A 26,330-nucleotide genomic window follows, 5' to 3' on the forward strand; every position below is an offset into this window, starting at 1 on the left:
ACTGGCCTGATCAAATACTGGAAATTATTATGTTCTCCACTAAGATGAGCACACTGGCCCTTCAGCACGTAGGAAGCATGAACCCAAATCCTGCACTTCCTCCACAATGCAGCAGAAACACACTGATTCCGCTGCATCTGGGTTCTGCTATGAACGGCACAGGAGGAAGCCAGATTTACCTCCTGCTGATAACTTGAACACCACTAATGAAAGCCTGTACATAAAAAAAATTGCATTGTGTTTCAATTGCTTTGTACAGTTCATTAGTCTTTCTCCTTTAAAAAAAAACCCTATATTTCATGGTCAGTAGCTAATGCTGTAGTGGGCAGGACTCCAGACCAAGAAGCAGAAAACATAGAAGCCTTAGCGTTGTACTTTGCAGCCTTGACTCACCATCTCCATCCCCACCTTTCCGACATCCTGCCCCCTACTTCATGCAAAGGTCACATACTTCCAAACAGGAAGACATTCTTCACTCTCAGTAGGGGAAATTAATTGCTGCTATAGCACTGAACTGCTATCTCTCCTGGGCTCCCAGGATACTTCTTAAGTGATAGGGCAGCATGGTTCTGAACAGGTTTTCTGGAAAAACATTCTGCTTTGTGCTTTAAAAATGGAGACAGTATTTTGTGTTTCTTTTGTCTTTTTGTCTTTTTGAATGTGACAATGGATTCCTTCACACAAGGAGCTGAGTGTATCGGATTGGCTTCTCACAAAAATATAATGGGCAGTGGCCATGTTGCTGGAATGTGACACTGGATTTACATCACTGTGGACTGAGATTTACATCACTGTGGACTGAGAGCTGAATCTGGCCCACTGTATCCACTATTTTTAAGTATTTCTAAGGCTATGTCTACACTACAAGCCAGGGGTGTTATTCCCGTGCTGAAGTACACATACTCACAATAGCTCAATGAGAGCTCCCAAAAGTATACATAATAGGATAGCTATGGTAGCATGGGGAGCAGCGAGTACATACTCACTGGTTTCAGGTAGATTTGTATGCGGCACGGCTAAGCCATGCTGCTGCTGCCCGCATTATTGCAGCTATATACACTCATGCTTGCTCTCATCAGACTACTGCAAGTATGTGAACACAAACTGGGGAATCACACCCTTCACTTGGAGTGTAGATGTAGCCTGACACTTATCACAGTATGTACCTCTCAGTGGGTTTATGCCGTCTAATTAATTCAGACTACAGCTGAGTGTATTTCCCAGAAATTGAGTCCTGGACAAGAATAAGTTGCCTACATTTTACTATTAGGAAGACTGACTGGGGAAAAAGCTGAGGTTGTCTGACGCCCTCTGACTGAGGGTGTATATCTGACATTTGTGACTGAGATCTGCAACTCAAGGGTCCCTGGAGACTCCAAGCTACTTTTGGATCATCAAATAGTGGCAGTGTCGGAGGGAGGGACCAAGACATAGCATGCAAGATCTGCAACTGTGGCCAGCCCCAGAACAATGGAGGAGGCTTCCTGCGACTTTATGAACATTTACAGGCATCGGCCACAACTGGCCATTAAGATGAAAAAATGAACATTTCAACTCAAGCTCTGGCTCCTGTTGACACATGCAGTACGTACAACAAAGAGTAACAGTGGCCATCATGGGAATTCCAGAGCACAACTGTTGCAAACTGACTTTAGCTTCCATAAAACCCACACCGTTCTTACTCTGCAGGATCTCTGAACAGCTGGCTGTGTAAGGAGCATTCCCAGATGGAGCTCAGGTGTCACGGTAAGCATTTTTTAGTGGATACTTCCCTGATTTGCACATAGCCCTTACACATCTTCCTCTGCTCAGATTACTCCTGCTCTTTGAACAGGTCAGTTATGGCCTCTAGGAGTTACTGTAATACAAATAATTAATAATAAATCAGAATATGGGTGCAAAATAATGCTGATTTTGTAGCATTATATTTTGCATATTTACAAGGCAAAAGCAAAGAGGGCAATAATTTGGCACCTAGATATTATGGAAATTGGTGCCTTACAAATATATATTATCATAACATTATTTTGTATAATATAGAGCTTTTCTTTTAATTGCTCCATAGCATGCTGTACTTTCCTGGAAATAGTCTGTAATTAGGAATATAAGGGGTGTGTGTGTGTGTATATATATATGGTCTCTCAAGGGCTTCATTATAATAACTATATATAAATATACATACATACACATACCTACACCTTATATCCTAATTACAGAATATTTCCGAGAAATATATATTCCTGACTTATTCCAGAGTGAGCTGTAGCTCACGAAAGCTTATGCTCAAATAAAGTGGTTAGTCTCTAAGGTGCCACAAGTACTCCTTTTCTTTTTGCGAATACAGACTAACACGGCTGTTACTCTGAAACCTGTCAGCAAGGCCACAGTTCTCCCTAGTTTGTGGAGACTTTGAAATGTAAAGGAGATTGTCCAGCTTTCATTTGAATAAAGAAAGTATGTGTCTAGCCACTTTTTTTTGTGAAGACAGTCTAGAAAACAGGAACACATGTGAACTGATTGCTAGCATTAAAAGGAACAAACAGATCTTCTGAACTGCTCCATAAGGAGTTTGCAGCAAAGAAGGGATGGGCTAAAGATTTCTCCCCTCTCCCTCCTGTTACATTTGGGATGTGTACTAATCTTATCCTAAGTCCTCAGGCTAGCTCTGGGCATAGTGGTTGGAAAGACTGTATCAATTCAGTTTGCAGTAGGGATGACAAAAATAAATGTTTTGTAGGCCCACTCAAGACCAATGAGCCCATTTGTGGGCTTTAGTCATTTATAAAACTGACTGACTACTTCATACTGATAACAGCTCATGAATGCCCAATCCTGCTATGTTTCAGAGTGGTAGCCATGTTAGTCTGTATCAGCAAAAAAAAAAAAATGAGGAGTACTTGTGGCACCTTAGAGACTAACAAATTTACTTGGGCATAAGCTTTCATGGGCTAAAACCCACTTCATCGGATGCATACAGTGGAAAATACAGTAGGAAGATATATATTGTGGTAAACCCAGGACAAACAGCTATAAAAGGGGGGTAGTAATTAGTCCCAGGGGATTAAAAGGCCCCTCCCTATCCACTGAGGAGAGAGAACCACCAGGTAATGAGGTTCAGCTGGAAAATGGGTTGCTAGGGAAACAATTAGGTTCAGCTGACTCCAACTACTTGGGACCTTTTTATACCCTCCCATGTGTCCTAGGAGGGGAAGAGTGAGGGAGGGAGAGGAGCAGGGAAGTTGCCAGTAGGCTGTTTGCAGCAAGACACCAGACTTCCCAGTAAGGAGGCTGCATTCGCTCCCCAGAAGGGAAGGAAAACCAGCACAAGGGACTGACTGAGAAGAGGAGTAACAGGACTCTGTGCTACCTATAAGGATTCGCCTTGCCCCAAACCTGAGTCTCCAAGGCCTACTTCCGGGTGAGGTGGATTGAGCCTACTGTGGCGAACAAGGTATTTTGCCACACGTGGTGGGATGTGGTGAGTGAGTAAGGCTCTGTGGCAAGCCATCTCATGGCAGGGTGAATCACCAAAAAAAAAAAAAAAAAAAAAAAAAAAGAGGATGTAGTGAAGGCATTGGTACAGGCCACTGTGGCCCAACAAGAGGCTACCAGGGTGCAGATGGCTGCCCAGCAAGAGTCAGTACGCATCCAACAGGAGACGAACCAATTACTGATGAACCAGGCAGCCCAAGATCGAGCCACCCTGAATGAAGTAGTGAACCAGTTAAAAGCCCTGACCACGCTGATGCACAGGCCCCAGGGGATCCAGCCGCTGTGGGCAAGCAACTATTTACAGAAGATGACTACGGATGATGATATAGAGGCATATTTCCTCGCCTTCGAAAGGATGGCACTGCGGGAGGCCTGGCCCCAAGACCAGTGGGCAGGTATCCTGGCTCCATTTCTGTGTGGGGAGCCCCAGAAGACTTATTTCAATATGACCACAGAGACAGCTATGGATTACCCCCAGCTGAAGGCTGAAATCCTGGCAAGGTCAGGTGTGATGTCAGCCATACGGGCCCAGCGCTTCCATGAGTGGAAATACCGGGACAGCAAACCGCTGAGGCCCCAGCTATTTGATTTAATCCACCTCGCCCAGAAGTGGCTCCGCCCCGAGACCCATGGGCCGGAGAAGATAGTGGAAATCCTCGTGTTGGACAGGTACATGAGGGGGTTGCTGCCAGACATACAGGGGTGGGTCCACCAAAATGATCCCTCCTCCTATGATGGACTAGTTGCCCTCATAGAGAGACACCTAGCAGCCCAAGAACTTTTGCGGAACACGGAGAAGGAAGGCGCCAGAATCGGAGACAAGTCTCTGCGCCGAGGCCCTGGTTTGACCTAGCACCAGGCCGGACTATGGAGGGGAGGAAGGAGGCTGAAGAGCAGCCAGAGGCCCCGGAGAGACTTGAGGACTGGGGGAGAAAGGCTCAGGGGATAAAGCCCAGTAGCCAAAAAATGGGGGGCTGCCCCAAGCAGGGTACTGATGTTATGCATGTGGCGAATTGGGGCATATCACTGCTCAATTCCCAAATCTAGAAGAGCCCATGCAATGCGAACTGGGAGATATAGGGGGACCATGTAATCTAATAAGTCTAGCAGGGGTTGCGATGGTCCCTCATAGATACACTAGACCCGTTAAGATGAATGGTATAGAGACCACCGCGTTAGTAGACTTGGGAAGTGCAATCACGCTGGTCTCAGGAAAGCTGGTCGGGCAGGACCAACTATCCCGGGCCAAATGCTCAGGAATATACTATGTGCACGGGGATGTCAGTTACTACCCGACCATCCCTGTAAAAATAGAAGTTCTCAGAAACCCCACTAAGGTGACCGTGGGAGTAGTTCCGAAACTCCCTTACCCAGTCCTTACCGGATGAGACTTCCTGGGGTTTGATATCCTACTCCCTGGGGAGAAGGTGGAAGAAAATAATGAACCCGGGACCCAGGGGATGGCCCAGATAGATAACGCCCCCCGGCCTTCCACAAATTTGGCCAGGATTTGTTCTCCCCACCGGGAAAGCCCCGGAAGACTCGGAGGGCGGATAAAAGGAGGGGAACGAGGATCTTGACCCAGTACCAGAAATCTATGCTTGTAGGGGAAAGAGGTGGCTCAACAGACAGCGGAGCGGGGCAGGAGATCAACAACCCAATAGCCGGACCTTGTTTCCCGAGGGAGAGACAGAGGTAGATCCCCCTGAGTTTGGACAAATGGGGACCTCACTTGGGAATTTTGGTCAGGATTAGGCCAGTGATTCAATATACAGCAATATTCGTAAAGTAGTAGTCAAGGTAAATGGGGTCCCCATGAAGGGGAGAGTCAAGGGCCCAGGGCCATAGGTAGAAACATCCTTGCCCATTCCCTCCCAGTGGAATGACACCCCCCCCCCAAACGGTCTTTGGTCCTGTTCACCCCAGCATGGCCACTAGGGTGATCGTGGGCTAAGCTCAAGAGCTTGGCCCGGTATTTAGTTGGAACTACCAACTGTCTCTGAGGATGCCAGTCTTCCTGGTGTCCACCAGAGTTTTCTTGTATAAAAGTCCTCTTTCTACAACAAACCTGGATCGATTAGAAGAGCTGAGAGGCGGTGGATTGCTCCATGCTGCCGTCCAAGCTCTCTGGAGCCTTTCATCTGCTTCCTGTTCGGTCTGGAACTGTTCCCTTCATGCTGGAGACATCAGTTCCTTATTGGATTGTGGACCTATGCTTGGTCCCTCTGGAAGCGATGTAGGGGATGGGGCTGTTTCCGTTGACTGTGAACCGCTCTCCGCTGGGACACTATGTTGGGGTTCAGGCTCCGGCTGAGCCTCTTGTGTAGGGTTATGGGCTACTGCCGGTTCAGGTTCAGTGGGGCCCTCTGGTGTTGAGGTTGCAAGTACTGGATTCAGTGCTGACAATGGGTCTGGTGTTGGTTATTCCGCTGGTTCCAGTTCTGGGACAGGTTCCATCTGGGTCTCTGGGACGGGATCCACTACTGCTGTTGCAGACATTGGCCTGGGGTCCGGGTCCATCACCTCTGACCGGGTCCTGATAGAAGTTTCCGGAACAGAGCTAGGCCTCACGGCTTGTTTAGCCTGGTTGCGGGTGACCATTCCCACCCTCTTGGCCCGCTTCACATGATTGGCCAAGTCTTCCCCCAACAGCATGGGGATGGGATAATCATCATAGACTGCAAAAGTCCACGTTCCTGACCAGCCCTGATACTGGACAGGCAACTTGACTGTAGGCAAATCGAAAGAGTTGGACTTGAAGGGTTGAATCATCACTTGGATCTCTGGGTTGATTAAACTGGGGTCCACTAAGGAAGCATGGATAGCTGACACTTGTGCTCCCGTGTCCCTCCACGCAGTGACCTTCTTCCCACCCACACTCACAGTTTCCCTCCGCTCCAAGGGTACCTGGGAGGTATCTGGGCCTGCGGACCTCTGGTGTGATTCCGATGAAATGAACTGTAATCTGTTGGGGTTCTTGGGGCAGTTGGCCTTTACATGCCCCAGCTTATTACATTTAAAACATCGTCCAGCTGACGGGTCACTGGGGCGAGGTGGGTTGCTGGAGAACGGGGTAGTGGGACGATAAGGGGTCTGGAGGGTTCTTTGGGAGGTAGGTGAGGCTTTGGGCGGCCCCGGTAATAGGGTGTGGTCTGGGGTTGTCCCTTCTGGTCTCCGCTCCAACTGCGACCAGTTTTCTTCTTCTCTGCCACCTCTACCCATCTGGTTCCAATCTCTCCTGCCTCGATTACAGTTTTGGGCTTCCATCTAGGATGTATCTTTCTATTTCCTCAGGAACACCCTCTAAGAATTGTTCCATTTGCATTAGGAAGGGCAAATTTACTGGAGATTCAACACTTGCTCCTGATATCCAGGCATCCCAATGTTTCACAATGTGGTAGGCATGTCGGGTAAATGACACGTCTGGTTTCCACCTTAGGGCTCTGAACCTGCGACGAGAATGCTCGGCTGTAATCCCCATTCTGACTCTCGCCTTGGATTTAAACAGTTCATACTTGTTCATGTGTTCTTTAGGCATTTCAGCTGCCACCTCAGCTAAGGGTCCACTGAGCTGCGGCCTCAGCTCTACCATGTATTGGTTGGTAGAGATGCTGTACCCAAGGCAGGCCCTTTCAAAGTTTTCTAAGAAGGCCTCAGTATCATCGCCTGCTTTGTAGGTGGGGAACTTTCTGGGATGGGGAGTGGTATCTGGAGAAGGATTGCTAGGGTTTGTTGGTATATTCTGCTGAGCCTTTACCTTCTCCATCTCCAGTGTATGCTTCCTCTCTTTTTCCTTCTCCTCCTCATGCTTCCTCTCTTTTTCCTTCCCCTCCTCTGCATGCTTCCTTGCCTCCATTTCCCTCCTGTGGGCAGCCTCCTGTACCACCTCCTTCAGCCGCATGAGTTCTATCTGTCTTTCATGTTCCTTTTGTTTTTCCTCAGCCTGAAATCTGGCTAATTCCATCTTTTGTTGTGCCACGGATTCTGTCATCCTAACCTCTCTGTTTTTTAACTAACTTTACACCTGAGGTTTAGAAATAAACAAACAAAACTTGGCTGTAAAATTTTGCTGTGCTGGAATAGGATACCTATTCTCTGATAGTAATTGTCAGCCTACAGAAAAAGACAATTCCCTTTGTCTTTGCTCTGGCCCCAAATCAAAGCAAAAAACCTCCAACTACTTGGAAATCTGCTTACCAGCAGCCCAAAGGAAAAAAATTCCTTTTCAAACCTGTGCTCCTTGTAAAACAAAAAAAAAATCAAAATCCTAAAAAAAAAACCTCTTGCCACTTTTGTCTCCAGGCAAATGGGTAGAACCCCCCTCCTCCCCCCCGTTTACTTTTAGGGGAAAAAAACCCTCTGGTTTGGAAGACTGTCAATTTCCCTGCAGGAGTTAAGTACCCTGCCTCCAGGCAAAGAAAAACTGCAATTCACAAAGATAATCCCCTTTTGTCTCTGCTCTGGCCCCAAAGCAGAGAAAAAACTAGCTGCTTTCAGTTGGACTTCCTTTCCAGCAGCCCCAAAAGGAAAAAAAAAATTTTTCCTTTTTAAAATCTGTATTTCTAGTTCAAAAAATCTCAAATTGATCTCAAAAGGACTTCAGGTTAATCCCACCACTCTGCCACCATGTCAAGGTTCCTCCCCCACTCTGAATTCTAGGGTACAGATGTGGGGACCTGCATGAAAACCTCCTAAGCTTACTTTCACCAGCTTAGGTTAAAACTTCCCCAAGGTGCAAATTAATTTTATCCTTTGTCCCTGGATCTCCACTGCCACCACCAAACTAACTGGGTTTACTGGGAAACGTAGTTTGGACACGTCTTTCCCCCCAAAATCCTCCCAACCTTTGCACCCCACTTCCTGGGGAAGGTTTTGTAAAAATCCTCAACAATTTGCATAGTTGACCACAGACCCAAACCCTTGGATCTGAGAACAATGAAAAAGCATTCAGTTTTCTTACAAGAAGACTTTTAATAGAAGTAAAGAAATCACCTCTGTAAAATCCAGATGGTAGATACCTTACAGGGTAATTAGATTCAAAACATAGAGAATCCCTCTAGGCAAAACCTTAAGTTACAAAAAAGACACACAGACAGGAACAGTCATTCTATTCAGCGCAGTTCTTTTCTCAGCCATTTAAAGAAATCATAATCTAAGACATACCTAGCTAGATTACTTACTAAAGTTCTAAGACTCCATTCCTGGTCTATCCCCAGCAAAAGCAGCATACAGACAGACACAGACCCTTTGTTTCTCTCCCTCCTCCCAGCTTTTGAAAGTATCTTGTCTCCTCGTTGGTCATTTTGGTCATGTGCCAGCGAGGTTACCTTTAGCTTCTTAACCCTTTACAGGTGAGAGGATTTTTCCTCTGGCCAGGAGGGATTTTCAAGGAGTTTACCCTTCCCTTTATATTTATGACACAAACAGTTGACAAGAAGTTGTGAGTTACACTAGGGGAAAAATTAGCATGGGGAAATAGTTTTTACTTTGTGTAATGACCCATCCACTCCCAGTCTTTATTCAAGCCTAATGTAATGGTGTCCAGTTTGCAAATTAATTCCAATTCTGCAGTTTCTCATTGGAGTCTGTTTTTGAAGTTTTTTTGTTGGAGAATTGTGACTTTTAGGTCAGAAATCGAGTGACCAGGGAGGTTGAAGTGTTCTCCAACTAGTTTTTGAGTGTTATAATTCTTGACATCTGATTTGTGTCCCTTTATTCTTTTGCATAGATACTGTCCGGTTTGGCCAAAGTACATGGCAGAGGGGCATTACTGACACATGATGGCATACATCATATTGGTAGATGTGCTGGTGAACAAGCCTCTGATGGTGTGGCTGATATGATTAGGTCCTATGATGGTGTCCCTTGAATATATATGTGGACAGAGTTGGCAACGGGCTTTGTTGCAAGGATAGGTTCCTGGGTTAGTGTTTTTGTTGTGGTGTGTGGTTGCTGGTGAGTATTTGCTTCAGGCTGGGGGGCTGTCTCCAAAGATCTGTGAGAATGAGGAATCATCTTTCAGGATAGGTTGTAGATCCTTGATGATGCGTTGGAGAGCTTTTAGTTGGGGGCTGAAGGTGCCAGCTAGTGGCGTTTTGTTACTTTCTTTGTTGGGTCTGTCCTGGAGTAGGTAGGTGACTTCTGGGTATTCTTCTGCTATCTATCTGTACTCAAAACTTCTGTTGACTTGGAGTTCTTTGTGCAAAACAGCAGGATCAAGCCCTAGCTAGTTTATTATGTATTTATTTATTTATGATAGATTCAAAGTGTGTCTAGGAAGACAGATTTTTAAAAAGCAAACTACTGTCTTCATATTTTTTCTAAAATCCAGAACTATCGAAACGATCTTCCAACTAAAAAACTGACACTACAAATTAACAAAAATAGCAAAAACCTAAAAAGAAATAAAGAACACAATTTAACCTGCAGTTAAAACCTGACCTTGTTCTCATTCCACAGCACTGAACTACTATTGATTTAATATCAAACACAAAGAAAAAATAATTATAAAGATTCATGAAGTTATTCATGAACAAGCTTATTTAAAAAATAAAATCTTTAACACCACAAAAGAGCAAAAGCATTCATAAGCACTAACTAAAAACAAACTGACAGGTTTCAGAGTAGCAGCCGTGTTAGTCTGTATCCGCAAAAAGAAAAGGAGGACTTGTGGCACCTTCGAGACTAACAAATTTATTTGAGCATAAGCTTTCATGAGCTACAGCTCACTTCATCAGATGCATTCAGTGGAACTCTGAAGTACAGATGTGGGGACCTGTATAAAAAAACCCGAAGCTTATTTTTACCAGCTTAGGTTAAAACTTCCCCAAGGTACAAACTATTTTACCTTTTGTCCCTGGACTTTATTGCTGCCACCACCAAGTGTCTAACAAAATATAACCGGGAAAAAGCCTGCTTGGAAACGTCTTTCCCTCCAAAATCCCCCCTAGCCCTACACCCCCTTTCCTGGGGAAGGCTTGATAAAAATCCTCACCAATTTGCATAGGTGAACACAGACCCAAACCCTTGAATCTTAAGAACAAGGAAAAAGCAATGAGGTTCTTAAAAAGAATTTTAATTGAAGAAAAAGTAAAAGAATTACCTCTGTAAAATCAGGATGGTAAATACCTTACAGGGTAATCAGATTCAAAACACAGAGAATCCCTCTAGGCAAAATCTTAAGTTACAAAAAGACACAAAAAACAGAATATACATTCCATTCAGCACAACTTATTTTATCAGCCATTTAAACAAAACAGAATCTTACGCATATCTAACCAGATTGCTTATTAAGCCTTTACAGGAGTTCTGACCTGCATTCCTGCTCTGGTCCCGGCAAAAGCAACACAAAGACAGAGAGAACCCTTTATTCCCCCACACACACACACACCTCCAGCTTTGAAAGTATCTTGTCTCCTCATTAGTCATTTTGGTCAGGTGCCTGCGAGGTTATCTTTAGCTTCTTAACCCTTTACAGGTGAAAGGGTTTTTTCGTCTGGACAGGAGGGATTTAAAGGTGGTTAGCCTTCCCTTTATATTTTTGACACGCCCCCCAAATCACAGATAGGGTGAAATGCTGGCTGTGATTTTCTCCTGGAGCTCTAGGAGAAAACAGAGTTAATAAGACACATGCACCTCTAAATATACTACCAAGTATATAAAGACTAACAATATTTTCCACATCTCAAGGACGATTTTAACCAGTTGATTCTGGGAAACTTTTATGGGAGAGTGCATCAGCCACTTTTCCACTGAATGCATCCGATGAAGTGAGCTGTAGCTCACGAAAGCTTATGCTCAGATAAATTTGTTAGTCCTCAAGGTGCCACAAGTCCTTCTTTTTTAAAAACAAACTGTTTATCTGTTATTGGAATATTTTTAAGGCGTACACCATACATACATAATTGTAGCTTTTCGGTCCACAAGCACACAGCTTTAGAAATGAGCTAGCTAAATCTAGAAGTTTTACACACTCACTGCATGAACAGAATATGTCCATACCCAGCTAAGGTTGAAGGTGGTTTATAAACTTGATTTCTGCCCTGCTTCTCTTCCTCAGAAAAAGTAACAAATCCACCTGAAGTTTCACACATTATATCTCATCCCAGGATAGAATTTCCTTGAAAATCTACAGAAATTCACATTTTCAAAGAAAAGGGGTCTTAAATAGTCATTTTTCAGAAATCTGCCTAATGCTTTTGGCGGTCACCATACCCCTGAAACAGATTCATATAAAAACTTCAAACTTTTCCAAAAGTACTCATCAAAAGTGAATTTCATAGATTGGAGGGGGGAGGGGCACGCAGAAATTATGGAGATATCGTAAGGTGTTTGAAGAACATTTAACAGATACTTAAAACTGTTATTAAGAGAATACATAAATATTGGTATAAATTCACTTAACATTTGTAATATATAAAGTATATCATATATAAAGTATCTTTTTAGGTGTGTACAAATATATTTAAGTATATACACATTTTACATGCATTTAACATTAAATATTTATATTTCTAAAACACCCAGATGCCCCAATCAGAATTTTGGTCCTACTGTGGCAGGTGCTATAAAGTCACACAAAGATATGGTACATCCCTAATGAGCATACAAATTTAAGGTCATTATCCTACAATCATTTATGCATAGGAGTTGTTCCACTGAATTAAATTAAAGTTACTCATGAGCATAAGGGTCTACAAGATTCGGCCTAATATACATGTACAAGACTGATCATACATGCATCAGCTGGATGACTGCATTATCAAAACTTGTTGACGTGAGCATTGCCTTATGGGCAGTAATGTGCATGGTTGTCAGATGCCGACAATCACAATGGGAGGGACTGTGTGAGAAGAAATACTTGGGATGTACGTGCAGTAGTCTGGAAAACAGAATACTGGACTAGATGGCAGGGGAAAGGAAGAAGCCATATTTGGAAGCCAGGAAGATGGCTGAAAAAGAAGTCTAGGAGTCTGCTCCTGTTCTCTTGGAGACCATGAATGTCCTGCATTTTTGTGGTCATTAATAAGAAGAACATGTGTAATGGAGAGACACTGTTTTCTCAATTTCTGGTTTCTCTCAAGATCCCATAAATGGGGTAGAGTTAAGGTTGTTTGGGTGACTTTTTATACATTGGAGTTGTCAAGGTTCCTTCCCCACTCTGAACTCTAGGGTACAGATGTGGGGACCTGCATGAAACACCACCTAAGCTTATTCTTACCAGTTTAGGTTAAAAACTTACCCAAGGTATAAAATTCTTTCTTCCCTTGGGTTAAAAACCCGATACGCTGCCACCACCAAGCGTGTTAAACAAAGAACAGGGAAAGAGACCATTTGGAGATGTCTTCCCTCCAAATTCCCCCAAGCCCTACACCCCCTTTCCTGGGGAAGGCTTGATAACAATATCCTCACCAATTGGTACAGGTGATCACAGACCCAAACCCTTGGATCTTGAACAATGAAAAATCAATCAGGTTCTTAAAAGAAGAATTTTATTTAAAGAAAAGTAAAAGAATCACCTCTGTAAAATCAGGATGGTAAATACTTTACAGGGTAATCAGATTCAAAACATAGAGAATCCCTCTAGGCAAAACCTTAAGTTACAAAAAGACACAAAAACAGGCATACACATTCCCTCCAGCACAGCAAATTTACATACCAAAAGAAAGAGAACCTAATGCATTTTCTAGCTAGATTACTTACTAACTTTACAGGAGTTGGAGGGCTTGCATCCTTGATCGTTCCCGGAAAAGGTATCAGACAGACAGACAAACAAAACCCCTTTTTTTCCCCCCGTCCAGATTTGAAAGTATCTTGTCCCCTCACTGGTCATTTTGGGTCAGGTGCCAGCGAGGCTACATTAGCTTCTTAATCCTTTACAGGTAAAAGGATTTTGCCTCTGGCCAGGAGGGATTTTATAGCACTGTATACAGAAAGGTGGTTACCCTTCCCTTTATATTTATGACGAGTATTTTTGGTATTTTTGCAAATACCAAACTTAACTTAGAATTTTCAGATTAACATTTGTGTTTTCTAAGAAAAGTATAACCTCCTCTTCAGTGTTTTTTCTCGGTGAAGTAAATCTAGATTATTTCAGTGTTACTCAATATTAACTATTTTTTCCTGGAAATTTTTTGATATTTTTATTGCATGATAGTCCCTAACTTTAGTGTATTTTAACTAAAAAATTAGAAAATGACTCCAGAAGAGTTGTAATATGTGTTTATAGTAACTACTTATACAAACTATTTTTTAATATTCTGTAAGTAATTGCATTTGTCATTCAGCAAAGTTGACCATTTTCTATAGACACTTCTATATAGACAGATACTTCTACCAGACAAAACAACCAGATAATTTAGGATACCTCAAAATATGTCATCAAATAAATTATCAATTGTCACATAATCAGGTAGCAGCTTAATTACAAAAAATCAAATAAATAATTAAACAACTTTTCTTTTTTAAGAATAAATACCAGTAGCACAGATACAAAAATGTAAGCAATTAATACTACTTATTAAATTAACTAATATATACTTACACATAAAAACACATTTAACACAAAGGAGATAGAAAATTCTCAGAAAAGATAAAAGAAAGAAGGGTTTTCATGCAATATAGTAAAGCCAGTTTTGTATTCCCTACATGCCACAGTGCTGGAACAGCAATATTCTATAATACAATGCAATGAATTCCAAGTGGGTGCTTTGAAAATTCAAGAGGCTGAATGGACTTGGAGTTTACTCTTGTCATTGCCACAGCTCTGGTTCAATGATTTTTCATTTCACCCTCAAGTAACAATGATACCAATGAATGAATAACAATGTGAAATACATGAAGAAAAGTATGTAAAAATATTTACACATAAAAGTATGTAAAAAACATGGAGAGTCAAACTGATGTCAAGATGAATTGGTTTATATAAAAGGTGTTGTCTGCTTCACATAAAAGCTACGGGCTCTTTTCAGATGCAGTGAATATTATATAATATTTTGTCAAGAGGCTTGCAAGGGATTCCCTAAGACATTTGATTTCCATTTTGTTATCTTTCAAGATTTTCTGCACCCATCACAAAGATTTTCAGTAATCATATTGACAATTCATAACTTTTTGGGTAAAGAAATTGGCCATGTGTCCCATGTAAGACATTCCGCCATATATACCGTATCCATAAGTTTAAACAAAATAAGACTAAACCCAGTACATTTTCATTAATCTCTATTCAAGGTAAAATTCTAAGAAATAACTTTGAGTATTCAACACTATCTTAACTTTATGCAGTCAGTTGTCCCTCCACCCCGGCTTAGCTTAGTGCCAGTACTGGAAACCAACATTTTAAATATCTGAATAGATTCCAACCTCTTAATAATGACTGTCAAAAGCATAATATGTACAGTACCAAGTTTCTAGCCTACAATACAAGTGGCTTTTAATTTATGGTTATTTTTGAACTGCCAAAGATCAATCAGAATCTGTTTTCATTTTTGGAGTAACAGCCATGTTAGTCTATATTCGCAAAAAGAAAAGGAGTACTTGTGGCACCTTCTCTAAGGTGCCACAAATACTCCTTTTCTTTTTTCATTTTTGCTAATTCAGGAAAAAATAACCTTCACCAGTACTGAAAAAAATGGAAGTCAACCAAGTAAATGCAGAGGTATTTAAATAGCAGTTGTATGAGAAATAAACATAGACTAGCTATTTACTTTCACTTTAGTCAGGTATTTGTTGTGACATTTAGGCCATTTTCCTTGTCTGATAGCTTGATGGTGTACTCTTGCAGGTATTATGGATCATGTTACTACCTCATTTCTTAGGACTTGTCTATATGAGGAAATTGACTGGAACAGCTATTTTGGAATGGCTACCCACGTAGACACTCTATTCCAGAATAAAATCACATTTATTTTGGAATAATTAGTGAACTTCCAAAGCACAATAATTATTCTGGAATGAAGTGACTTTTATTTTGGCATAGAATGTCCACACAGGCAAATATTCTGGAATAGCTGTTGTGTAATAACTTATTCCTCAGTAGCTATTCCATTCAGTTTCCTCATATAGACAAACAATTGTTGATTACTTCCCATTTAAAACATAACACGAGCAGCTGACAAAAGAGACAGAACACATACAGATCATACCAATTATATGACAATTGTTCACCCTTTGCACTTATCTTCATAAATTACAAAGTTATGTGAACTTCCACAAGAATTATTATGCCTGGATAATTATTTCACATCACATTTATACAGGGTGAATTTAGGCCCTGGTCTACACTGGGGGGGGGGTCAATCTAAGTTATGCAACTTCAGCTACGTGAGTAACATAGCTGAAGTTGACATACTTAGATCGACTTACCGTGGTGTCTTCACCGCGGTGAGCCGACTGCTGCCACTCCCCCGTAGACTCTGCCCGCGCCTCTCGCGGTGCTGGAGTACAGGAGTGAATGGGAGAACGCTCGGGGGTCCATTTATCGCATCTAGACTAGACATGATAAATCGATCCCCGCTGGATCTATCGCTGCCTGCCAATCCGGTGGGTAGTGAAGACATACCCTAGGTTTCAGATTAATGCTTATGAAAGGAAAAACAATAACAATGAGATTGACCAGTTCAAAAACAGCTGTAAAATCACTATAGGTAAATACATATGACCTGGACAAAAGGCTACTTTGTTTTTATAGGTTTCAGAGTAACAGCCGTGTTAGTCTGTATTCGCAAAAAGAAAAGGAGGACTTGTGGCACCTTAGAGACTAACCAATTTATTAGAGTAACCAATAAGGTGCCACAAGTCCTCCTTTTCTTTTTGTTTTTATAAAAATTCAAGAAGAGAAGATAGGACATACTCTTGCTTACTGTTCCAGAAACCAAAAGAAATAACAAAAAGGCCACCTTGGCACAGGAAATATAAAGTTCCCCATTCCAGAGGATACAAGAGAAGTATAAACCAGTCTATTCAGTACAAGATTATAACTGCAGTGGCAGAATGGAAGTTTTATTATTGTTATTATTATTTGTATTATTGTAGCTTGAGATACAGATGAAGATTGTTGATAGTATTTGTGTTTTAGCACTACCCTCAAGGAACTCTAAAAAGAATGAAATTTTAAAGGCCAAGTTCAACATTTCAAAGCTACTGAAGAATGAAAGGTTTGGCAGGGGGAACGACTATGCATATACTTTGGATGGGATATGAACTCCCCTGCTTTAGGACATAAGCCAACTTCTAAGCAAAGGGTTAGGAGGAAACTTTCCCTATAGGAAGGTTGCTCTTAAATTAATCACCCTGGAGTTTCTTGCACCTTCTTGTGAATCATCTGGTAATGGACACTCTCAGAAACATGACCCTGGACTTGGTGGACCACTGGCCTGATCCAGAATGGCAATTACTATGTTCCTAATATAACATCTGAAGACTTTCTTTGCTGATCAATAATTTGAAAATGGCTGAGCAAATAAGTCTTCAAATTTTGCATGTAAACAGTCTTTATTGAGTGCTAAGGTCCTTCACTAGGTTTGGTGTAAAAATTAAAAATAGAAGAAATAAGCTATCAGAAATAATTTATCAGCATATTTATCAGGTGACTAGGTGTTCATCATGCCTAAGGGTTTTTCCTGTAAACAGACCAACATTCACCACTCATTACTCATGCATAGAGTCTCAATGATTTCAAGGGTCTGTTCACCAGATCAGGCCCTTAGATTTTAGCAGAGACTTGCAAGGACCCTCCTCTTTTGTAACCTCACAATACACAGCCTGGCCTGTCTCTGGCTGGCCTATCTGACCAGGAATTACTGCTGGGATAAATCTGGGTAGGAGAGGGTATAAATCTCTCATTGAAACACACAGAACACAGTCATACAGGAGATTAAAAATTAACTTTCCATGGGTTTTTTTCCCCTGTTCCTGCTATCCTCAGCTGTTGTTTTTTGTATGCGTTGCAATCCGGGTAACACAGCCTTGGAGAAAAATGACAGTAGCAATAATGCCACTCACTCCTTTCCCATCCTTTTCACTTTGTCAGTGAGTGAACTATACTTGCAAAACTCGCTAAATCTCAATGAAGCATGAAATTCAAACCCTAGTTGGGACCATATTGTAAATATTAATGTGAATGGGTAGTTGTTGTTTTATGCTTTTTGTTTTCTTAAGAAAAGAAAGACAAAAGGGAAATTTAATTGTCAGACCTATGCTGCACATATGTAATATCTTAATGACTAGTCAGGCCAGCAGTTCTCAATCAATGGTCTGTAGACAATATTCACTTCTCACAGAACAGAGAGAGTTTTAAGGTTCCAGGACAATGCGAACGTAACCCTTCGAAGGCTCCCAACTGCCTTTCACTAGCACGAGCTGATGACAAGAAATATACTGCAACTTGAATCAAAAAGCTACATCAGCACTGGTTTCCTGTTATTATTACACATGACTATACCTACGCCTAGATATCATGACACATAAATTACAGCAAACTGAAAAATAAGATTTCTATACCAACTGCTCAAAATGTTTTATAAAAGTAATTAACACATTTTCAAAGTTGTAAAAAATTAATAGCAGAGGGAGACTGAAATTCAAAAGGTTCTGCGCAATAGAGAAAATATTTAAAATCTCAGTGGAAAAGGTAAGAGTTAGAAAGCAATAAGGCAGAGACTGTGAGGCTGGCAGGCCAGATGCCAGTTCTTGCCCAGGCTGCAGGCATTAGCTAAGAACTAACAAACTCAAAGCTGGAGACCAAACCTGTTCACCTGTATGTTAGTTTTGCTCAAAATAGGTATTAGTCTTCTGAGAAAATATTTAGTGTTTAGACTTTCTGAAATATTTGTAAGTTGCTGAATATGCGCTAATCTCACTTGAAAATGTCCATATTCCACGCTATAAGAAAATAAGTAAGCTTTGCTTTATGACTTTGAAATGTTTGTTCTGAACTTATGAACCCCCACCCATCCAAAAAAACTATTAAAATCAGATGGGCCATTGTGGAACACCTGGGTTGAGAGGCTTGCTGCTACTCGCTCCAAAATGCTGTGTAGATATAACTTTTGTGGATATAGTGGGAAAGAATTGGGAGAGGGAGACAATTTAAGGATGCAAAGTTATCAGTTGCAGTTCAAATAATAAATTGCTTATTACCTGTTGCTTTCACAGCCTGATGGTCTTCCTCTGAAAAGGCTTTAAAATTAACTCTGCTTGTTGCTGACATGGGAATAGAGAGTTTCTCAGGGATTTCAAAATATTCTGGCATGCTCACTTCAATACTGTAGTCCACAGATTTTAACTTTGGGGGGTATTTAGTAGGCTTATACAGTGCATCTCTCTGCAAATAAAGGAACAATATATAAGTCTGAATAAGTGCAACCATAATAAAGACTTTAAAAGTAAATACATTCTGTTTTAGAGACTCAGACTGAAACAAAATAAGGGTGTATAATTAAACAGGTAGAATAGCTGATTATTAACTTTTGCAAATATTACTACAGATGGGTTCCCCATACAATTAATTCTAAGTTGCAAAATAGTGAATCAAATGGATAAAATGAATCTGGAAACTCTTTCTCTTACAGATGTGAACAAATTTTGTGATCTACAAGCCTCCTTACATGTGCCTGAAAGTGTTCTCACATTGCTCAGAAACAAACTGTAACTCTTTAAAGCTTTTCAAGGAAGATAAGAAAGGAAAAAGAAAATATACTAAAACAATAATGAATTTTTTTAACTTGCTACTCTGAACTGGAAACTTATGGAATTTTTTCACCAAGTCTTCAGAATTGCTGAACAACGATAAGAACAAGGGAAGTCCAATAAAGTGACAAACATTTCTTGTGGGGAGTGGAGGAGTTTGCATACTGCTTTATAAGTAATCAATTAAAACTGAGATAAAGTGATATTTCCAAGATACTTTACTGAGGTTTATGAATCAGAGGGAGTACAAGGAATTTTCAGGACAAAAACAAACATTCTTACTTTTGGTAAAAGGCATTTTTGGATTTCTGATCAACACAATATTAATGGGTGACTAGCTTGAATTCAGTGTATGCATTCAACCATCATACCAAAAAACTAAACTTGACTTAAACTATGGCGGCATCACAGTATTACTTTAATGATTTAATACATTAAATTACTCAAAAGTAGCATGTCCTATCAAATATTACGGTATCTCTACCATACTGCCATGGTCAGCAGTTACCAGCTAGTTCAGCAAATAATGTCAGAAAGTAACCATACTTCAAAAATAGTCCTTGTTATAGATAGACTTATAGATATTAAAAGGTCAGAAGGGACCATTATGATCATCTAGTCTGACCTCCTGCATAATGCAGGCCACAGAATCTCACCCACCCACTCCTGCAATAAACCTCTCACCTATGTCTGAGCTACTGAAGTCCTCAAATTATGGTTTAAAAACTTCAAGGTGCAGAGAATCCTCCAGCAAGTGACCTGTGCCCCATGCTACAGAGGATGACGAAAAACTCCCAGGGCCTCTTCCAATCTGCCCTGGAGGAAAATTCCTTCCTGACCCCAAATATATGGCGATCAGCTGAACCCTGAGCATCTGGGCAAGATTCACCAACCAGATACCCAGGAATGAATTCTCTGTAGTAACTCAGATCTCACTCCATCTAACATCCCATCACAGGCCATTGGGCCTATTTACCATGAATAGTTAAAGATCAATTAATTGCCAAAATCATGTTATCCCATCAGACCATCTCCTCCATAAACTTACCGAGTTTAATCTTGAAGCCAGATAGATCTTTTGCCTCCATTGCTTCCCTTGAAAGGCTATTCCAGAACTTCACTCCTCTGACAGTTAGAAACCTTGGTCTAATTTCAAGTCAACTTCCCGATGGCCAGTTTATATCCATTTGTTCTTGTGTCCACATTGGTACTGAGCTTAAATAATTCCTCTCCCTCTCCGGTATTTATTTATAGAGAGCAATCATATCTCCCCTCAGCCTTCTTTTGGTTAGGCTAAACAAGCCAAGCTCCTTGAGCCTCCTTTCATAAGACAGGTTTTCCTTTCCTCAGATCATCCTAGTAGCCCTTCTCTGTACCTGTTCCAGTTTGAATTCATCCTTCTTAAACATGGGAGACCAGAACTGCACACAGCACTCCAGGTGAGGTCTCACCAGTGCCTTGTATAATGGTGCTAACAGTTCCTTATCCCTACTGGAAATACCTCGCCTGATGCATCCCAAGACTGCATTAGCTTTCTTCTTGACCATATCACATTGGCGGCTCATAGTCATCCCAAGGTCCTTCTCCTCCTCCATTACGTCTAATTGATGCGTCCCCAGCTTATAACTAAAATTCTTGTTATTAATCCCTAAATGCATGACCTTACACTTCTCACTATTCAATTTCATCCTATTACTATTACTCCAGTTTACAAGGTCATCCAGATCCTCCTGTATGATATCCCGATCCTTCTCTCAATTGGCAATACCTCCCAGCTTTGTATCATTCACAAACTTTATTAGCATACTCCACTTTCTCATTTCTCTGGGTTCACAATCAGGGATGCAATAATTTCTGAACATTAAGTTCAAATCATGTGAGTAATCAGAAATGAAGCATCTCAGTGTTGTACCCTTTCTGCAGGTTTGATCTGTGCTCATCTTACCAAGTTCTCTCAAGCAGCAGCTTATGAAACAGACGTGAGGCCACAAATATTGCACTGAAAACTGTAAGGTCCTTTTAAAGTGACATTTCAGTAATGTTGTAGATTTCATCTACTTTTATGTAGGGATATTAAGCAGGTATCTATATCATGGTCTGAGTACATAACAACTTGAAATAGTTTTAGAATTCAACTCCACAACAGTGAGAAACCATGGCAACTCAAGAGTCAAGGTTTTCATGTAAACTCTGCCCCATAAAGATGCCATCATCCAACCGCTCCTTCTTTCAACAAAGGGTATTGAAGAGGAGCATGAAACATTGGTTTTCCCAATTTTCCTCATACATCACCAGCATATACCTAAGCTTAAAAATTTGTTCATCATCATTGGTCATTTTTGCCAGTTTTCTCAATACAGCTTTTACAGCTCCCTCTCCATTCCCTAAATTATACAAGTTTATGGTATAGGGAAACCGTTGTTAAGCTATATGTGGTGAGAGGCATCCAACCTGTTTTTTCTACTGCTTCAAATACTCAGCTGGGTGGGAAGGACATGTGTCTATCCGCAATTGCTACTGCTTTTAAATAATGCTATGTCCCATTGTGCCAAGGCACATCCTTCCCAACAGTGGGACATTGTAGAGGGAATTCATAAAAGTGAATCTGAATTTAAAATTGATCCTTTTATTAGTGAAGTCAGACACAATATTATTCATACTTTAAGATCTATCTTCTCCCTGTGCTAATGTTACAACTCTTACTAAAGATAGTAGAAAATGTGCACAATTGTTGACGGAAGAAATGCATTGCATTGCATTTTTTAATTATGGAATGGATTTGTGAAGGAGAAAAATCCAAAAAGTTAAATGCTAAATAGGATTATCATTATTAAAAGGGATACTGTCAAGTACTGTTTGAATCAATAATTCAAGCAGGACAAGGCAGAACACAGCCTATATGCTTTATTCTGCATTTTTTCGAGGGAGAGATTAAACTTCTATGAAACCTTAAAGCAGATGTGGGGCCCTTTGTTAAACTTCAATTGCTAATATACGATTACTCAAACAACAATATATAAAAATGTATGAGTATGTTCAAAATCCCTTCTCCATGAAACATAACTGGATAGTCATGTATGACTAAGGCATTACTTACTTAAACAGAAAATTCAATATTTTTTGGTACTATGTATTTTTTCAGGACATATTTACAAATGGGACAAGCAGAGTTGCTTCTTGAGGTAACAAATTGGATGACTTCATTATCTACTTTCTTTTATTTGAGGCTGGAAATACACTGACAATACCCGCAAAATTCAACAGTTGAAACAAATCATTTATCTGACAGTAGCAATAACCTATTCCAACTAGCCTGTCCCAGGGCAGAAGTGGTATTATTTTTAAATCAGTGAGGCAGCTTGGAATAAGAGTGCTCATCTTTATTGTTTACGATAGGAGTCACAGAACTGAACAAATAAATCCCTCTGTTTATTCATTCTCCAAATCTATGGCGTATTTGGATAACAAATTGGCAGCCATAGCTTGGATGCTAGTGGTATCAGATGATTGTCCAACATTTTACTGAAGTCAGAAATTCAATATAATTGGAGAAACCCAGATAAATTTAGTAATAATGTAATTATTTGGTAGCAATTTTTTCAGTGGAAACACTGAACATATAGAGATAGATTGTGCTGATCTTGAAGAAATTATGATTTTCATATGCATTTAAGTATTTTGGGGGGTCCATGCTCACATTTCTCCCCTATTTTTAAAATATGAGAAAAACATCTCTGACATGAGATATGAAATTATCAAACTTTATTAAAGGTGGTAAACATTTTGACTGTCATACCTAGATCAATATCATCATTTTTTTAAGGCTAATACTTGTTGATTCAAAGTACAGTCATATTCAGAAAAAAAAACTATGTAAAAGGTGGGACAGATATTGCAAGAGCATGCAATGTCTTTGTGTGAACATATTGTATTAAGTTTGTGAATGGTTTACGTACCATTGTTAGCCAAGGACTATATGCAACTGCAGGAGAAGAAAGCTTACCACAACTCCTCCAGGAACTAAAAACTGTGGGGGCTGATTAAGGCTAGTTGCTGAAACTGTAAACAATTCCAGAAAGGTATCAGAGACCAAGGGACAAAGAAGATGCTTTTAATATAAAAGACTGAGTTTAAGCAAACATAAGGCTTTCTTTTGATTGAGCAAACAGACAGGACCTTCTGCCTGCCCAAGGGGGGCCCCAATCCTTGTGGTAGGGTTGAAAAGACCTTGACTTACTTGGACCCCATAAGACCGACAGGTGATCTCTGATAAGCTTTTAGGATACACACAGGAACATTATTTTTTATATGTTTACTATGTAATGTTTTTATCCTAAGTATAAATATATTTTGCTAGGGCCTTTGTGATGGCTTGTTGGTAACTGGGTGTAGCCCCTGGAGAAAGGTTAGCCACAGATGTTGGACCCAGTCAGACCTGTTGGGGAAATCACAGTGAAGCACAGATGGACTGCAAGCCTAAGCCCCCAGTCTCGAGAAACAGACTGATGCAAATCTCTGCCCAAGAGAGGTGACAGCTAGGAAGCCTGAAACTTTTATGTAAGGAGGAGTGGGGGGAGATAAGGAGTAGTTAACACTGAAAGGGTGACAAAATGTACCTTGTTATTCAACGGATCTGTTCCACTTATATGTATTCCAAATCATATCTGCTTATTTAGCGATAAACACAAACGTTTACTAATTTTTACTCCAGTTATCACTGTACAGCCAATACAACTGTAAGAGAGCAAGGCACATTTTATTCTGGCACATGCATCAAAGTAACTGCTAATGATGTTCCAAAATGTGAAATGTTTATTACTGGTGAAGAACATAATTGACTTTCAGTTCCCGGGTGAGTTTGCAGTATGAGCAGATAGAAAAATAGGCTTTGTTACAAGCATCAGACTTCATTAACTTATTAATATTCTCTGAAGAGTAGCCACTCTTGTCTTTCTGACTTTTTCTGTTTTGCAGCCCATCCTGTTTGCTCCCCAAGTATCCCATCCCCCTTTTCTGTGCATTGTAGATTCTTCTGCTACAGGTGACTGAGGCAGTGTGGGAGCTTCCCTGGACCTAATGGTCTCTCTGACGATTTTCAAATCTCATTTTAACTCTCTTTGTTCCTTCTGGCCTATGACTTCTAACCCCTCTCTAATAAAACGACTTTATACTCTGACTCTCAGTTTTTTTGTGCTCAAAGGTTCTCCGAAATGAGGACATTGTACCCTCTTTCACTGTACATCAACAGATGCTGCCTGAATGATGGAGTAAAATCTATATAGTTTATTTGTGGTTTTGTGTATAGCCTGCAATTAACTATGAAAAATTCTAGGATCCTTTTCTATAAAAGACTGTGTGTGTGTATATATGTGTGTATACATACATACACACACACACACACACCCATCCTTTCACTTTGATAGAAGACAAACACTGAGCAGTGGGACAAAAAAGATTATGGGCCCGATTATGATCTCATTTCTAAAAAGGCAACTGAGACCAGAATTTGAGAACCAAGATCTCTTTTGTTATTGTTGTTTAAAATGTACTGTTTAAAATGCCCTCTTAGAGTCACATGACTGAGGGGGAAGGTGAGAGAAGAGCCATGGTCAGAGCCAAGCATCTGTAACAGAGGACTCCTACAATCGTCTGAGTCAGGGTAGCAGAGCAGTGGTGAGGCTGGATAAAGACCAAGATAGAACCCCTTGATCACCTCCCCTCGACCAGAACTCCAGCAGAGTGTAAATGCTTACTCGCACCATCCCAAGGCACCAGGTCACAAAAATCCAGCATCCCCAAGAGAAAGAGCTGAAAGCTCCCAGGAACAGAGACTCCAGCACAAAAGCTGGAGGATGGGAGAGCCTCAGCTGGATCCCTAACATTACTTCACTCAGCTAGGACTTAATCAGGCATTGGGTCCCAAGAACCCTTTCCACACAGCTATATGGGATAAGAGGAGGACAAGCAGGTGCTTCTTAAGGCTGAGCCAATCACTGGGGACAGAGGGCAGCAATGCAGATCCAAAACAGGGAAGGGACCGTGTTGGGGCCCCACCTGCATTTCCAGACCTACACGGCTCTCAGAACTAGTGATGACAGCAGAGTACATTTTACACTATGGATTCTGGATATTTCTTAGTGTTTGTTGATTTTCTGACCCTCCCCCACCCTCTTGCTTCCTCCACTCATCGCACTCCCTTCTCTAGCAGCCCTCCCAGCCTGCCCTGCTCCATTCCATTCTTTCCTCTCTTCAGTGTTCACCTTCCCTTTCCTCCTATTATCTTTGTTTATATAAACTCCCCCCTACAATTTTCCATCACTCGCCATTAATAAAAACATTCACATAATGATCATCACCTCGATCATTTATCTGTATGTTATATCCCTTTCCTCTCGCCCATTTTTTTGTTTCTGTGTTCATTAGATCCCAAGCTCTCAAGGGTTAGGGACTGTCTCTTCCTATACTTTGTTTGTGCACTGCCTGTACAATGTTGTGCCAATCCTGATTTAGAGCTTTTGGCCAAGAGCACAATAGCATAAGAAAATAAACAGGGTTTCACTGGAGAGAGGAAAAGATGCATTATTCCTCTAATAAACACAATTGCCAGGGACTCAGCATAAACTGCTCTTTGTATGATAAGAAGAAATAATTACAAGGAAAATTTTTAGCAAAGTGGTCCAAAAATAGAGAGGACATTCAGCCATCTATGTGTAAGGGTGAAGGTCACATACTGTACAGACATGAACCTGCATTTTTACTTTGACTTCCAAGGACAAGTTCTTCAGTTACAACTGTGCTCCTTAACGGAATTACAAAATAAAAGGCAAACACAACCATTACTAAGAATAAAGATCTACATCATTTCGGTTTTAGAGGTACCAAAGTAGGGATGGCAAGCAATAATAATGTAGATAGCACTCGCCTTCTGTTCATACATGTAATTGGATCTGTAGCAAAAGCTTCTTTACTTATGTACTAATCTATAAAATCCTTTCTAAATGACTTCACAAATCTATATAAATTTTGCCAAACTACAGATTTTTTAGGTAATTCAGACATCAAACCAGAATGTAGCCCTTGAGCTTCAGACTAAATTGTAAAACATAACTCTACTCACAAGCTTCTTCAATAAACTCTTTCATAATTTCTAC

At 40.8% G+C, this 26,330-nt stretch overlaps 1 protein-coding gene across 1 annotated transcript in view; it reads right to left on the reverse strand.

Annotated features, from left to right (window-relative positions):
• CFAP47 (cilia and flagella associated protein 47) overlaps positions 1 to 26,330 on the reverse strand; it is a 643,435-nt gene that overhangs the window by 343,715 nt on the left and 273,390 nt on the right. Inside the window, exon 45 of the mRNA XM_073358068.2 lies at positions 18,631 to 18,814. Within this exon, the coding sequence (XP_073214169.2) occupies positions 18,631 to 18,814 (184 nt within the window). The remainder of the gene's footprint in view (positions 1 to 18,630; positions 18,815 to 26,330) is intronic.

This window comes from Lepidochelys kempii, chromosome 1, assembly GCF_965140285.1.
Source record: "Lepidochelys kempii isolate rLepKem1 chromosome 1, rLepKem1.hap1, whole genome shotgun sequence".
NCBI lineage: Eukaryota > Metazoa > Chordata > Testudines > Cheloniidae > Lepidochelys > Lepidochelys kempii.